Source organism: Orussus abietinus, unplaced genomic scaffold (genome assembly GCF_000612105.2).
Source record: "Orussus abietinus isolate OABI.00-Male unplaced genomic scaffold, Oabi_2.0 scaffold42, whole genome shotgun sequence".
In the NCBI taxonomy this organism is placed as follows: Eukaryota; Metazoa; Arthropoda; class Insecta; order Hymenoptera; family Orussidae; genus Orussus; species Orussus abietinus.
The window spans coordinates 1-14,682 of NW_019394787.1; the positions used below are offsets into that span (position 1 = coordinate 1).

Below are 14,682 nucleotides of genomic sequence, written 5' to 3' on the forward strand. Positions count from 1 at the left end.
CTCTCCGGCACTCTGCGGCAACTTGCCGGCACTCTGCGGCAACTCTTCGACACTCTCCGACACTCTCCGGCACTCTTCGGCACTCTCCGGCACTCTGTGGCAACTCTCCGGCACTCTCCGGCACTCTGTCGCACTCTCCGTCACTCTCCGGCACTCTCCGTCACTCTCCGGCACTCTGCCGCACTCTCCGTCACTCTCCGTCACTCTCAGGCACTCTCCGGCACAATGCGGCAACTCTCCGGCACTCTCCGGCACTCTCTGGCACTCTACTGCACTCTACGGCACTCTCCGGTACTCTGCGGCAACTCTCCGACACTCTCCGGCACTCTCCAGCACTCTGCAGCAACTCTCCGGCACTCTGTGGCAACTCTCCGGCACTCTCCGGCCCTCTCCGGCCCTCTCCGGCACTCTGCGGCAACTTGCCGGCACTCTGCGGCAACTCTCCGGCACTCTTCGGCAACTCTCTGGCACTGTACTGCACTTAACAACACGCACGGCACTGTACGGCCTTCGATAAGGCTCGAAAACACTTGAAAAACGTGCGAAAACGATCGATAACACTCGAAAACGCTCGGAAAACGCTCGATAACGCTCCAAAACACTCTAAAAACGCTCGATAACGATCGAGAACACTAGAATATCGCTCGATAACATTCGAAAACGCTCTGAAAATGCGTGAAAACGCTCGACAACGCTTTGAAAATGATCGAGAAACGCTCGAAAATTGTCGGAAAACGCTCCATAACGCTAGATAACGCTCGAAAACGTTCGGAAACGTTCAAAAACTCTCTAGGAACGCTCGATAACGCTAGTAGGGAAATGTAAAAATTATACGCGAAATGGCTCGGCTTATATCCGCGGTTAGGTAAGCCTCGGGAGGATTTTTCGCAGTATTCGACTCTCACGCATACTCGTCGAGTGTAGCGCTGAACGCGCACATACTCAACGTCTCGACCCGTAGCTTGGCCATCACGAGTACGTTGCGGGCCAACGGCAACTGGTAGATGGTGCCGCCATCGCGAGTGCGGCAGCTCCTATCAGCAATTAGTTGCGCCGCCCTTGGGGGCAAAAAACGGTGAAAGCTAACGTACGAAACCAGAGGGCAACACAGGATGAGATCGTGTGGCGGGCCCGGGACGAAGTCCGGCCATCAACCACCAGGGGCGTAGGCGCGTGTCGAGCGCGATGCGATCAGGACGGGGTAAACTGCGTTACGCCGCGTGCACATTACTTTACTTACCTCGAACCAAAAGACTACGTCGGAAAATGTTTGAAAAACGGTTGAAAATCGGAGAAGAAGACTGTGTGACCAATGCTAGAGCGCACGTAGAATTCCGCTCCTTTTTCTGTGATAATAAAGCAATAACGATAGATAAAGTGGTGAAATATATTCGACAGTCCCCACAATCGCACGATCCTGCCCGTAAACATTCTCCCATCTCATCACTGCTTCCAACCATATATGTACATACATACTTATAAAATTATGATACTGCAAATTATTTTCTTATCAAAAGATGGAACCACTTTTATCATAGGTTGTCGGTAACGTTGAGAAAATTTCATGAGCGTCCGCGAGATGGCACACCCTGAAATGTCCAACGTATGTTAATTGACGTATTATACTTACCCAACCCTGGGATACGTGCAGACACGTGAGTGCACGTGAGTGGACATTCGTCATTAATTATATGATGATTTGAAAACACATTTTCCATGTGGCGTGATCATTCAAGTCCCCGATTTTTGTCATGTTCAATTCTGTACGCCCCGAAAATCGATTGTATTTATGATTAGTGGATATTAACGCGGATATAACCCTGAACGTAAGATTTCTAACTTTTTTTACGAATATTTCTTGTTGGACAACCTTGTAACACAAACGTCACAAGGGAAAGGTTTATATTTCTGGTTAAGACTCTCGGTATTTGTTCTTCCGAATAGTCAAGTTCCAGGCATCTACACGAAGAGACGTTTATCAAGAACTATTTTCTGTATTATTTTTAAAATGGCTCAAAATGTATCTTTATTGACACGCATAGTAGCCTCTTCCGTGACGGTTGTAACTCGAGCGGGAAAAATCATTCGAGATGTGATGAGCAAAGGTGAACTGAATATTGTTGATAAAGGTAATAATGATTTACAAACTTTAGCTGATCGCTCGGCACAGCTATGTATTGTAACATCCCTAAGGCATCAGTTCCCAACCATTTCAATAATTGGGGAAGAGGATTTAAGCGTTTGCGAAGTACCTTTTGATTGGGTTGACACTGAAGCGGATCCAGAGATTTTGAAATTGAAATTACCACCTCATCTAGAAACTGTTGAGGCTAAAGATGTATGCGTTTGGGTGGATCCTCTTGATGGTATTACAATTTTTAATATTCTATTGCCTTGTACATCGCTTTGAAATTATGGTGTTAATTAATGTTAATTGTTTTAGGAACGGCAGAATATGCACAGGGGCTTGTAGAACATGTAACTATATTAGTTGGAGTAGCCATTGGAAAACGAGCAGTTGGAGGTATAATTCATCAGCCATATTACAAAAATTCAGAAAATGGAATGCTTGGTCGAACTTTATGGGGTATTGAAGGTGTAGGTGTGCATGGTTTTAAAGCAGTACTTCCACCTGAAGGAAAACGAATAATTACTACGACACGGTATTTATGCATTTTGTGAATTAGAAATTGTTTATAAATTTTCTAAGATTATAATATTCACTTTTAAAATCATTTCTAGCTCTCATTTAGACAATACTGTACAAGCAGCCCTTGATGCTATGCTAGCTGATGACATTATCCGTGTTGGAGGTGCAGGACATAAAGTAAATTTTATTATTCTAACATAGTAATTAGTTCAATTTGATATTGTGTTTTAACTTTATTTGCAAATGCAGGTTGTACTCCTATTGGAAGGAAAAGCACATGCCTATGTGTTTGCCAGTAAAGGCTGCAAAAGGTGGGACACCTGTGCACCAGAGGCTATTCTGCATGCTGCTGGAGGCACGTTAACCGATATCCATGGTGCAACGTATTCATATGATGCAGAAACAAATCGAGTTAATAGTGGTGGAGTGTTGGCAACAGCTCCAGGCCAAGATCACGATTGGTACATTTCCCGCATTCCTCATGAAGTAAAACGAAATTTTTGAAAATCTAGACTATAGTTTAAAATTACAATATAAAACAATGCAGTACATTAAATAAATTTACTTACTTGTAAAACTATAAACTGGATGGTTTATTTAAATTTGGTCACTATAATTTCGACTGCTCTTTTTGGGCAATGGTAATAGTCATGACCTTGTGGAATGTATTTTAATCAGTGTAATGATTACATTTAATGATTATGGTAAATTTGCATAGAAATGATTACTTTCTCCTTATATATTTTACCTATAATTTTGATTTTATTTGGTTTCTCAAAACTCGGCGTAGTATTTTCCCAGAAGGAGCTTTTGGAATACTGTCCACAAAGCGAACACCTCCTCGCAAGCGTTTGTGACTAGATACACGTTCTGCAAAACATGTTGCTTATAAGATATTCCTTTACAATTTTCCTCAATAGTACATTGAAGACTTACCATTAACATATTTAATAATGTCATCAGCTGTTATTTTAGAGGTTGGTTGTAAAACAACAAAAGCCATGGGCAATTCACCTGCTTCTTCATCTGGAATGCCAATGACAGCGGCATCTTTAATTCCTGAATGTGTCAACAAGATTGCCTCTAATTCTGCTGGTGGTACTTGGAAACCTTTATACTTAATTAATTCCTTTAGTCTGTCAACTATAAAAAAGTAACCATCTTCGTCATAATAGCCAACGTCCCCAGTGTGTAGCCAACCATCTTCATCAATGGTTGCGGCCGTGGAAGAAGTATCCCCACAATATCCCTTCATGATAAAATCTCCTTTGAAGCATAATTCACCCTTGCAATTAGGGGGTAATGCTGTATTAGAGTCATTATCGTCTATTGGTATAACCTTGGCTAAAAAGTGATGAAAAATTTAAGCAATGTTCAAGCATGGAATTTTTTATCTGCATTGGAACTTACCCGATACACCCGGAAGTAACAGTCCAATACTATTAGGTTTATTTTTACAATTTGGAGTAATAGTAACTGCTAATGTTGTTTCCGTTAATCCATATCCTTGTTTGATCTCTTTAAGGTTCAATCGTTTAGAAACTGTATTTTGAATTTCCTGAGACAGCGGAGCTGCTCCACACCTATGCTTGAACAGTTTTGTAATATACAAGTTCCGACATGTTAAAAGTCAAAAACATTACATTACGGTAATCTTAAAAAAAGGTTTCAGACTTACGTTATTGTAGTTACACTGGATAGGTCATACTTATCAACAATTGGATGTTTAGCTAAGAAAAGTACTAAAGGTGGCACCAGAGATAGATATTGTATTCTGTACCGCTCTATAACTTTTAAAAACGTTTCTTCTTCAAAACGTGGTAACAACACTGTTTTTATTCCAATTACTAATTTCATAATAGATGTAATGAATGCATAACTATGAAAGAGTGGTAAAAGTCCCAATGTGACTACGTCGTTCTGTGGAAACCCATATGATGGATTGCCAAGACTTTTGATAACAGCTAACAAGTTCTTGTCTGTCAACATAACTCCTTTAGGAAGTCCTGAAGTTCCACTAGAATTAAGTATTACTGCAACATGAGTGGTTACATCAATCTTGCAAATTTGTAATGTATTTTTATCTGCATCTTTAATATTCGATACGATGTCATATATGTTAGGTAAGTTAACATCATTTGATTTAAAAAATAAAATTAGTTTTGGCTTCCATGAGAAATCTTTTGTAATACTCTGTATAGATTTCAGTGATACTCTTGAGACAAAAATAATTTTTGGCTTGGAAATGTTCAATGTGTGTTGGAACTCTGATTCAGTATATAGTGGATTTAATGTATTGATTGTTACACCCAAATAACTTGCAGCACACATTGGTATACAAAAATTTAAATTGTTTTCACTGCATATCGAGATGCAGTCATTTGACACGAGTCCTTCGTGTCTTAAATATATTGCCAGTTTGATGCTACGATCTAAAATTTGTTCATAAGTCAGTTCTTCTCCTGTAATTGCATCTACCTGTTAACAAATATTAATTCTTTTTCCTTATCCATGATAAACGAAACAAGGTCTAAAATGTTAACGAAAATAATAAATCTTTTACCTGGGAGACTCGAGAACCGTGTATTCTTAACTGCTCGAATAGCAATTGTCCTAATGATAAATCTTTCGGTAAATTTAAAACATCTTGAGGTCCATGTATTATGTTTGTTTGGTTCTTCATTTTATGAATCTGTTAGAAATGAAATCTTTTCCTGGTCTTTCCAATTGTATTAGTTGTTTTGAGCAGTTGTATTCTTTATAAAAAGAATTAGTTTTTAGCACGGATTACATTACTGTTACATCAATACAGTGATTCATTTTTAATGACTAGTCAATTTGAAGAATTATCTATCTGTATTGTAATAGCAGAAAGATAAGAGCAGCCACGACCCCTACTTCGTAACTATTGCGCGGTGCTATCCTCTCAGTAACTGATAAGCCGAAAGGCGCGATACGTCGGTAAACGTAGAATCCAGTCAGGTGTGGTGAGCTGGGTAGAGTTACCGTAGAGCCGGTAAGCACTTATTCACTGACATTTATCGACAGAAAGTCGTTACATACTATTTATAAACAATACAGTTGGCTGTAACGTCAGCTTTATTATTTTATATTCCTCAATGTTTAAAGCTATTTGTCAATTGGATAGTGCACACCTCTAAGGAATTTTTCTACCTTCTCCAATTTTATGTTACCGGGAATTTTCGAATTCTAGCCGTATCGTACGACGGAGGTGACAAGATGGAAGTTTCCTAGATTCTTCTCTCTGCTCACAGACACGACTTGCTCCCGACTCATCTCTGGTTGTAAATATTTTAAATTTGATCATTAATTATGGATGATCTTATGAATTTGGATTTGTATCAGCTGATAGGTGCATCACCTACAGCTTCTGTGAAGGAGGTAAGTAAACGTCCTCGCTTTAACAAACTTAACTGTTTGCATTATTTTGAGGTTAGAAAAATACATTATTATATTATTTGTTGTGCCTTCAGATAAAGACAGCGTACCGGAAAAAAGCGCTTACGTGCCATCCGGACAAGAATCCGGATAACCCAAAAGCAGGGGAGTTGTTCCACGAATTATCCAGAGCTTTGGAAATATTGATTGATGAATCTGCAAGGGTGATTTATCTATATTTTATTATATTTCTTCTTTAATAGTTTGAGTGACCCGAGTGATTGCCCTGTTCAGACATTATACCGAAAAGTGCCACTACATTGAGCTAAGAAGCACTCAATAGCTACAAGAGTAAGCAACATGATCGTGCTGCTCGGCACTGTTCGGTAAGATTTTTGCAATGGCTCCTGGCACTCAAACAGTTATGTATAGATATATTGTTAATATTTTGTTTATATTTAGGCCGCATATGATAAAGTTTTACATGCAAGATGTCAAGCTAAATTAAGAGTCAGAGAATTAGACTCAAAACGTAGAAAGTTTAAAGAAGATCTAGAGGCAAGAGAAGAAGCCTATAGACTCAGTCAGCAAGGTGGGGGATATAGTGGTAAAAGTGACGAAGATAGACTTAAGGTTTGTATTTGAGATATAGCATGTGTTGGTCTGTCTTCAAGAATTTTTCTGGTATAATAAATATGTGTTACAGGCTGAAATAGAAAGGTTGCAAAAAGAAGGCTCCAAACAAGTAGAAGAAGAAGTTGCTTTTGTGCGCCAGAAAATTTTTGAGCAATTACATGGCCACAATAAGTCTGCACCAACAGATTGTAGAATTAAATTAAAGTGGAAAGTTGCAAAAGATGATTCGGAGAATGGTGGATACAATTACGATGTTCTGCACAGAATGTTATCTAAGGTAAACTATTTTCAATGTAGACATTTTCTGAAATAAAACTCAAAATATTTACGCCAAGAATAATTTTCAGTATGGGGATATCGGAGCTCTTGTGATCTCATCGAATAAAAACGGACGTGCTCTGGTTGAATATAAGGAAGCTACTGCAGCAGTAAATATCTAAAGACTTATTTTTTTATTCTAGAAATTGACATATTTACTGACCGTTATGCTCTTTATTCTTCAGGAAATGGCAGCACAAATTGAAAGTGGTCTCGCGCAAAATCCCCTGGTTCTTGAGCTAATGGGACAGGCAGAAAAAAAGACGAAACGTAGTGCAACTGAAACTAGTGGCAGTAATTCTCAACAAAATAAACGATTGTTTCCTTCAGCATTTGATACAAATGAGCCAAAAACTTGTAGTTTCCTTAGTTTTGCATCAGCGCCCGATATATTCGTAAGTACAGTAGAGATCCATGATATGTTCAAAAGTATATTCAAAAGTAAATAATCTTTTTTTTTTTATAGCGTACTCAACCTAAAATGACAGATGCACAATTTGAAACATCAGTCCTTGATAATATGAGGAGAGCCCAGGAAAGGAAACGATTATTGGAAGAGTTAAGAGCTGAGGAGGGAACTTGACAAATTGGATGACAATACTGGTTCTTAATGTATTATTGAAAATTGTAAGAAAGTGTGTATCTCATCTAGCAGAGACACCAAAGTCGTGGTTGTTGCTTAAAAAAAAGTAAAGCAACAAGACATATTTTTATAATAAACTTATTTAAATGCCATGTATGCTGTGAATAATTTCAGAATGCCCAAGCAAAGTATTCATCGATCATTAAGATCACTTGTATAAGACATCAAGTTGTGCCGGAATAGGTTATTTAGACACTAGTCATTGATTCTTCGCTCATTTAGTCATGTTTTCTTTTTGCTTCTTTTGCTTCTTCGTTTCTGCTTCATCAATAGGTGCAGATTTAACAAAAGGTATATCTTCTTGATATTGTGTAGGCATAAACAATGCTAATGCTTTGGGCACTGTGATTCCTGTCTCTGTCTGATTAACTTCAAGAATGGCACAGATGACACGAGTCACTGCACACATTGTGGCATTTAACATGTGAACGTATTCGGTAGTTGCATTCATTTTCTTAGTCTGCCCATACCTAAAATTCAGAATTCGAATTTGTATCGTATCATCCATTTACATTAGTTATTTTATATTGCCTATTAACAGACCTGACTAATAACCGCCTAGCTTGGTAATCTAAACAGTTGCTGCATGAAACAAGTTCCCTAAAGGCTCCTGAGCCTGGAAACCAAGCTTCCAAATCAAGCTTCTTGGAAGCTGCATGATTTAGAGCCCCAGATACAATATTAATCACTCGATATGGAATATTGAGCTCCTGATAAAATTCTTCAGCATTTTGGATCATTTCTTCCATCATTTCCCATGATTTATTGTCATGAGGGGAAGTAAGACAGAATTGCTCCACCTATTTATGTATTGATTCCACTCATATAAGTTAAGCTAAAGGCTGGATTTTTTAAATATGATTTCAATTTACCTTCTCAAACTGGTGAACCCTAAAAATGCCTCTGGTGTCTCGACCATGCGAGCCTACTTCTTGTCTGAAACACGTCGACAGACCAGCATATTTAATTGGTAGAACATTCTCAGCAATCCATTCATTGCGATGGAAAGCAGCGATTGGTTGCTCTGAAGTAGCAATCAAATACTTTTCATCAATCTCTTTCTCATCTCCCTTTTCACTACCTTTCCCAATGACCTGAAATATTACATTCATTACTTAATCTTATTAAATAATAATTAATAATATAAATTGAGGAACTCCCAATTTGTATATCTATTAAACCTTGTATAATTCTTCATCAAATTGTGATAATTGTGCAACTTCCTGCATGGCATCCTTCCGCATGAAAAATGGAGTATAAAGTGGTTTATAGCCTTTATCGTAAAGCTTCCTAAGGGCGAGTTGAATGAGTGCATGTTGTAGGAAAACAGCTGGCCCAGTTAAAAAGTAGCCTCTGCCACCCGATACCGCCGTACCACGTTCTCCATCCATCCCATCGATCATATGAATTAAATCCACATGTGAATACTTTTTCTTCTGCCTGCAATCCCCAAAGGTTCTTTCCACCTTGAGAGAATTATGAAAACCAGATAAACAGTAGGTTACGCTTAACGAAGTGCAACAAAACCAAACGATTTAAAAATTATTACATAGATTGCATCATACCTTATTCTCATCTTCGTCGTTGCTTACAGGTACTGACTCGTGCAAATGATTGCCAACCTCCCTAAGTGCAGCGTTTCGATCCAATTCAGTTTTCGTTAAATCTTGGCTATTGGAGACGATGGCATCCTCTATTAATGCTCTAATCTTTTTAATTAGGGTAACCGTTAAGGGTTTGAGGTCATCTGAAGTAAGATCATCTAGGTTAGTCGAGATCTCAGCTGGTACGGACTCGTCTTCTCCGCACGGTTCCTTCTTTCTCATCTTTTCCCCGATTTCCTTGCTGCAGAGATTCTTTAATTTATTTAAATTGTCCGCGCGGTGCCGAAGCTGTCTCCAGTACTTGTCCTTCTCGATGACGGTGTCAACGAGTTTGACATCTTGAAACCGCTTCGTTTGGTTTTCCCGGACCTTGGCCGGGTCGAAACCCTTGTCTTCGCGGAATAAATCCAAGTCCAACACCATTTTCTTGCTGATGTTCTACCAGTTTAACACTTGACAACTCGATTTGAGTTCCACGACTGCAACCGACTGCACCAAACCACGTGGAATGCGTCACTCTCTGCCGGGAGGATGTAACAACGTAGAAGGGGAAGTGAGGTTAGGGAGAGATTCGGAATATGGCCGTTAGAGGCGGTGCGGTCGAAGCGAGGTCAATTCAAGTCCCATTTTATATATTGCCATTCAGTTCTCGAGCAAGTAAAGCTCTACATTTCATCGATTACGAATTCGTTAACGGTATCGCAGAGTAAAAGTAGATACAATGAGCTTTTTTTACTCTTTTAGAACGAATTTATGGACGAGGCATTTAGTCTCTATTCTTGCATTCTTTAGGGTCTATTCTCTGTATTCCGATTAAAATTGTGAATTGCAGCAGAGAAGGTTTATCTCCTTCGATCGATTAGTAGATTTACGCCGATAAGTGACTTACTGCGAATCGTATTAAACATTATTTCACTATTCAATGCATTTCTCTCCGCAGGTACCCAAGATTTATCAGTGGTTTTTCATCGTTTCGAATGAAACTCGCATGATTATCGGAATTTACAAGAGAAGTTATTCTCGGTGGTGGTTCGTTGCGGTGCGCTCTAATAAAATTAATTAACTGGCCACGATCATGAATCTCCCCGGGTTACACTCGATCAAATAGCTTAGTTTTAATTTCGGTAATGCCGGGGGACGATTTGTTCGCTTTTTATTGCTTTCCCACTCATGCGGCGTCCGTATTCTGCCCTTTTTTTGCAGGCGGGAAAAAATCGAGATAACATCGTAAAGCAGGAGGATCGTAAACGCTTGACGCGAAAATACAGACTCGCATTATCGATCCCTCCTGCAATTTCGAGGAGCGGAACAAGTACTGCGGATCGCCTCGAAAAATTCCGTATAAATCAGTGCATGAGGGCAGAGAAGAGGAACCGTAGAAATATAGACGAACAAGTCCACCCTGTATACCTTGGAAAAAAAAAAAACTCATTGAGCCAAAGAAATATTTCATTGAATAGTACCAAAGAAGTATTTAGTTACTTCAAAGAATAACTATTTGATTCAAATAAACTCGAATAAATTGGATACAACGAATGTTCGGAAAAATTCGGAATTATGACAATTTATTGAAGTCAAATCATTCATCTTGGAATTAACGAAGTATTTCATTGGTTCAATGACATCGGTTTTTCTCAGTGTACAAACGTAAGTCGACACGTCGAAACGTTATCCATACTTGGTGGAATTAATTTTAATATCACTCCTCGAGGTAAATTATAATACATTTTTCTTTAATGGTAATCCAATTTCAATCTATTTTCAAGGTAAATTAATTTCCTTTTCCACCCGCAGATTGAAGGCTGACTTCGCTCGTTTGGATTGATTTAAACTCGCCAGGGATGAAACGATTAACGAATTTGACATGGGCGGTGAAATTTTGATGCAGGTTGGAGGATTTTATGGAGCCATTCCGCAGCTCGCCACGACATATGGCGCATCGCTATGCCCTCGTGGAAGTGTTCCTGGTTTTCAGTATCTACACGAGGAGAACGTTTGAAGGGTTTCCACGAGGTCCTGCCTGGCATGGAAATTACTACGGCGTGTAACGTTTACGTAGTTACAACGTACGCCCTGCGCTTCAATTGTTGCTACAATAACTCCAGAATTAAGCGGCTAACTCGCTCGCCTCTGCCCGACGTATTCTCGTTAAGGGTGCACGCCGAGTAAAGAAATCTTGGAGACTCGATTTTATACATTTTAATTGCCACGTTATTCGAGTCGACTAGCAGTCCCCGAGGGAAGGGAGTCCTTTAATTCTAACTGTCGTTAACAATCGACACCGAGTTTCTTACTCTTAGGAATGGCCGATAGGATAGTTCCGCGCTCGTCCGAGCCAAACCGAAACATCTCATTAACGAGACGATTAAAAAAGTTCTAATTGCATTAAAGTCGGACGAAACGATGTTGGGCTTTCTCGGGTAAGCGCGATTTATCGGGAGGCTCTTGGGCGAACTCGAGAAACCTGACAGATTTGAAAAAGATGGAATCCCACGTGATCGACCTTCCCGAAAGGTGGATTTCTCTTTTAGGAAGTCATTTCTAAATAGAGTCGATTTGAGGAAACTATAAGATTTTTTGAAGAATTAAGGAACGTCGAAGGGCGAACGTGAGATGCCTCGCTTCCGGATTCGCGATTCTCGCCTCAGGTACTCGCCGAGGCTCACAAATGGCTCTAATTGCGCCAAGAGTGTACCGCCGGGCATGCTCCACTAATAGCCAGGGGACGGATAAATTACGGGGCGATCCCAATCGTTACTGATTGCCGATGACGGGGCTTGGGAAAAATCACGGGAAATGTCTCAGCACCTTGGAGGCCCCGCGAACAAATTTCGAAAATTCCTGCTGGACCGTCCGGCTGTTTTTCTTTTTGGTTACTCGACCTTCCCTGGCCGTTTTTTTTTTCCGGGACAAATGGCTCTAATTGACCCGAGAGTGCATCGCCGGGCATGCTCTAATAGCCATGGGACGCATTAATTGCAGGACGATCACCCCTCGAAATTTGCCTGAAAACCGTGACATGGACCTGGCGAATTGCGGGTGCAAAGAACTCTTTCGCGATTTCCGTGCACTTTGGCTCGGTTATTAACCATTCTAATCTTAAGACGTGACCGAATGTACCATTATACTTAAGATTTAATTTAACTTTCAATTGGGTAGGGCTTAATTTTGTATCGAATTTCGTAAAATTGATTTGCTAGACCCTGACTAGCAGGTTCCACGGTCTCCTAGTTCTTGTTGAATCGACGCACTTTTTCGGAGAATGATTTATAGCGCATTGTACGGGTCTAGTTAGAACAATCGACATGACTAGCCATTCTACGATACGCGACGCGTTAAATGACTTCAGGGTGCGGACTATGGCTGCTATGTTCTCGGATTAAACCACCGACTAAAACTTTGGAAAGTTTCCGAAATCAGCTGTTCGCCGAGCCGAGGCTCGTTCAGGAGTTTCGTCTTCGTTCTCGAAATAATTGAAACAATTGTACAGACACGCGAGTCGTCGGCGTCGCTTCATGAACTTGCCTTCTGCAAGCAGCGTAATTATCAGAGCTCCTCTAACGAGCAGGATTACGCTTTACTCCACACCCTTTAACGTGCTCTTATCGGTGCCGGTTGCTTTAGGAATTTGGTCCTATTAATTTGATATACTTTTCTATTAACGTTATTAATATCGATCGTCGACTCGCAGGACTCCGCAGTCGAGGGTATACCTGAGGTAGTCTTCAGGGGGAAGTCAATTGACACCGAGTTCATGTAGAGCACTTACCAGTCTCAGAGTGGTTGGTGCAATCTCAAGTACCAGAAGCGATGATCGCCCGGAAAATCGAGTTAACGGTGTTTCTCCGATTCCCTTGGTGAGAGAGTTTCCAGAAATTAGCTCGTTCGTCCTTAACGATTGGACGGTACTGATAGCTGCCTCAAACGGGCTCCCTGGTGGGAATCAATGACCGTTCATTGAATTTCACAGTCGACAGTCTTTTCTCCCCACCTTGGGAACATGTTTTATTACCCGAGTAACGCCTCGAATTTCAATCGATTTTTATACTCCGTATTTGTTCTCGAATACAAGGAGAGGCTGAAACATCGAGGTCGTGGAGAGCAGTCAATCCGGAGGAGATTTTTCTTAAATGGGTCAATGAAACAAATCTCGAGACCGTCACCGAGGGAAATGGTCTTTACATGGTACAGTGCTGGGGTTAAAACTGAGAATTACGGGGACCTACATAGCCGGCAATAAATCCAAGACGATATCGATTCGAGAGCTGTCTTATACATGCGAATCGCATTTGAAAGGAAAGACGCGTTTGCGGATTCAATTAATAGTTCTCTTCGCTATTGCCTTAACTGGAGGCTTTTTCTAACACTCTTTCGGATTTTTATTTCCGAAAAATACTAATCCGTGTAGGTGAAAATAGTTCTCTTCGAGGGTACCTTGCGTTTCATTTTTCAAGGGCGCGGAAATCCTACCCTCCGATTCTGTCACCGTCTCGCCGTGGAACTGACAAGAAATAAGTTAATAATCGACAAATCGATCGATTTGTCGCTGCGGGTCGGGGCTAACCGAACGGGGAGGTTATAAACGGATTTGCAAATCCGGAAATTCACTGGAGTCGTATTCGTCGTTACTCAACTGGAACCTTCTCCTCACTTTTTATGATTTATTGTCCACAACATATCTAGACATGGCCACATAAATATGAAAGAAAATTATTTAACGAGATGATCGACGAAGAGGATCGATTAATTAAAATTATTCTACTGTTTTCAGCGATTCGCAGAAAGAGGGTTTCACGGTTGGATATAGAAGCGGCCATTTAGATGGGAATAATGCAGTTCAAATGACTCGTGGTGTTGTTAAAAGGTAATAACTAGACGCAGAGGGGGCGAAACGGAAGGTTCTGTGAAAAGAGACGAGGGAAGAAACGCAGAGCCCGACATTTTTCCCCGAGACGGGGCCGACGCCGCCTCGGATGAGTATCGATTTGTTTATAAAGGAAATATTATTTTGACAAACATGGAATTATCGTAATGTCGCCAGGCACCCTCCGAAACCGCGTAATCCCATTACGCGACTTCCGTCGACGAGACGTCCCGCTTCCTTCGAGCTCTCCCTCCCAGAGAAAGGAACAATTGGGTTTCTCAAAGAGTGGATTCGCATTCAAAAATAAACTCCGACTACTCCTCGGCTTCCTTTATAACTACTTAATAAAATCTTTCCCGGGGAAGAGTATTAAATGCTTCTCGCTCCTCTCTGCGTCGTGCTCTTTAATCAGGAGTTCAGATTGTCAAACAAATTATGAGAAAAAAAGGAAAAAAATTAATAATCCGTTAGCAACATACAATGACTTAATCAGATAGTCGGCTAAGTCCTGACGGAGGACATTTTAAGGTCCTAAGGTGATATGGAAGTGCCATCCGAAGGGTCAATC

The 14,682-nt window shown here is 40.5% G+C and overlaps 4 protein-coding genes across 6 annotated transcripts; 2 read left to right on the forward strand and 2 right to left on the reverse strand.

Annotated features, from left to right (window-relative positions):
* The first annotated feature begins 1,671 nt into the window (after positions 1-1,671).
* LOC105697296 (3'(2'),5'-bisphosphate nucleotidase 1) lies at positions 1,672-3,213 on the forward strand. Of its 2 annotated transcripts, XM_012420493.2 has the most exons (5): positions 1,672-1,826; positions 1,945-2,366; positions 2,444-2,663; positions 2,743-2,827; positions 2,900-3,213. In XM_012420493.2, exons 2-5 carry the CDS (start codon positions 2,009-2,011, stop codon positions 3,152-3,154), a joined length of 918 nt encoding a protein of 305 aa, XP_012275916.1. In that variant the 5' UTR covers positions 1,672-1,826; positions 1,945-2,008; the 3' UTR covers positions 3,155-3,213. The 2 variants fall into 2 exon arrangements, with proteins under 2 accessions (XP_012275916.1, XP_012275914.1); XM_012420491.2 differs by having other exon boundaries at positions 1,672-2,366.
* On the reverse strand, positions 2,988-5,560 carry LOC105697292 (4-coumarate--CoA ligase 1). Of its 2 annotated transcripts, XR_001103814.2 has the most exons (7): positions 5,214-5,560; positions 4,329-5,128; positions 4,061-4,233; positions 3,587-3,994; positions 3,399-3,520; positions 3,220-3,305; positions 2,988-3,128 (listed from the first exon to the last, which is right to left on the reverse strand). XR_001103814.2 is itself a non-coding variant. In XM_012420488.2 (5 exons), exons 1-5 carry the CDS (start codon positions 5,331-5,333, stop codon positions 3,399-3,401), a joined length of 1,623 nt encoding a protein of 540 aa, XP_012275911.1. In that variant the 5' UTR covers positions 5,334-5,560; the 3' UTR covers positions 3,306-3,398. The 2 variants fall into 2 exon arrangements, 1 of the variants encoding a protein (XP_012275911.1); XM_012420488.2 differs by lacking the exons at positions 2,988-3,128; positions 3,220-3,305 and having other exon boundaries at positions 3,306-3,520.
* Positions 5,561-5,592: 32 nt separating this feature from the next.
* Positions 5,593-7,738, forward strand: LOC105697295 (dnaJ homolog subfamily C member 17). The gene is made up of 8 exons (XM_012420490.1): positions 5,593-5,666; positions 5,865-6,052; positions 6,145-6,273; positions 6,512-6,682; positions 6,756-6,962; positions 7,033-7,113; positions 7,189-7,398; positions 7,470-7,738. The coding sequence occupies exons 2-8, from the start codon at positions 5,984-5,986 to the stop codon at positions 7,584-7,586; spliced, it is 984 nt and encodes a 327-aa protein (XP_012275913.1). The 5' UTR covers positions 5,593-5,666; positions 5,865-5,983; the 3' UTR covers positions 7,587-7,738.
* Positions 7,596-9,673, reverse strand: LOC105697294 (serine--tRNA ligase, cytoplasmic). Its single transcript, XM_012420489.2, has 5 exons — positions 9,212-9,673; positions 8,828-9,112; positions 8,519-8,740; positions 8,190-8,446; positions 7,596-8,116 (listed from the first exon to the last, which is right to left on the reverse strand). Exons 1-5 carry the CDS (start codon positions 9,671-9,673, stop codon positions 7,861-7,863), a joined length of 1,482 nt encoding a protein of 493 aa, XP_012275912.1. The 3' UTR covers positions 7,596-7,860.
* Between the last annotated feature and the right edge of the window lie 5,009 nt (positions 9,674-14,682).

What these genes read in the sequence shown, in the direction of transcription:
- LOC105697296 (XM_012420491.2), top strand. Translation starts at nt 2,009, where the DNA reads ATGGCTCAAAATGTATCTTTATTGACACGCATAGTAGCCTCTTCCGTG. An exon ending in TTGGGTGGATCCTCTTGATG is followed by an intron (nt 2,367 to 2,443) that starts GTATTACAATTT and finishes TAATTGTTTTAG; the next exon opens with GAACGGCAGAATATGCACAG. An exon ending in CGAATAATTACTACGACACG is followed by an intron (nt 2,664 to 2,742) that starts GTATTTATGCAT and finishes AATCATTTCTAG; the next exon opens with CTCTCATTTAGACAATACTG.
- LOC105697295 (XM_012420490.1), top strand. Translation starts at nt 5,984, where the DNA reads ATGGATGATCTTATGAATTTGGATTTGTATCAGCTGATAGGTGCATCA. An exon ending in TGATTGATGAATCTGCAAGG is followed by an intron (nt 6,274 to 6,511) that starts GTGATTTATCTA and finishes GTTTATATTTAG; the next exon opens with GCCGCATATGATAAAGTTTT. An exon ending in GTGACGAAGATAGACTTAAG is followed by an intron (nt 6,683 to 6,755) that starts GTTTGTATTTGA and finishes TATGTGTTACAG; the next exon opens with GCTGAAATAGAAAGGTTGCA.
- LOC105697294 (XM_012420489.2), bottom strand. Translation starts at nt 9,673, where the DNA reads ATGGTGTTGGACTTGGATTTATTCCGCGAAGACAAGGGTTTCGACCCG. An exon ending in ACGACGAAGATGAGAATAAG is followed by an intron (nt 9,113 to 9,211) that starts GTATGATGCAAT and finishes AATTCTCTCAAG; the next exon opens with GTGGAAAGAACCTTTGGGGA. An exon ending in TTGATGAAGAATTATACAAG is followed by an intron (nt 8,741 to 8,827) that starts GTTTAATAGATA and finishes GTAATATTTCAG; the next exon opens with GTCATTGGGAAAGGTAGTGA.
- LOC105697292 (XM_012420488.2), bottom strand. Translation starts at nt 5,333, where the DNA reads ATGAAGAACCAAACAAACATAATACATGGACCTCAAGATGTTTTAAAT. An exon ending in ACGGTTCTCGAGTCTCCCAG is followed by an intron (nt 5,129 to 5,213) that starts GTAAAAGATTTA and finishes ATTTGTTAACAG; the next exon opens with GTAGATGCAATTACAGGAGA. An exon ending in CATTATTAAATATGTTAATG is followed by an intron (nt 3,521 to 3,586) that starts GTAAGTCTTCAA and finishes CATGTTTTGCAG; the next exon opens with AACGTGTATCTAGTCACAAA.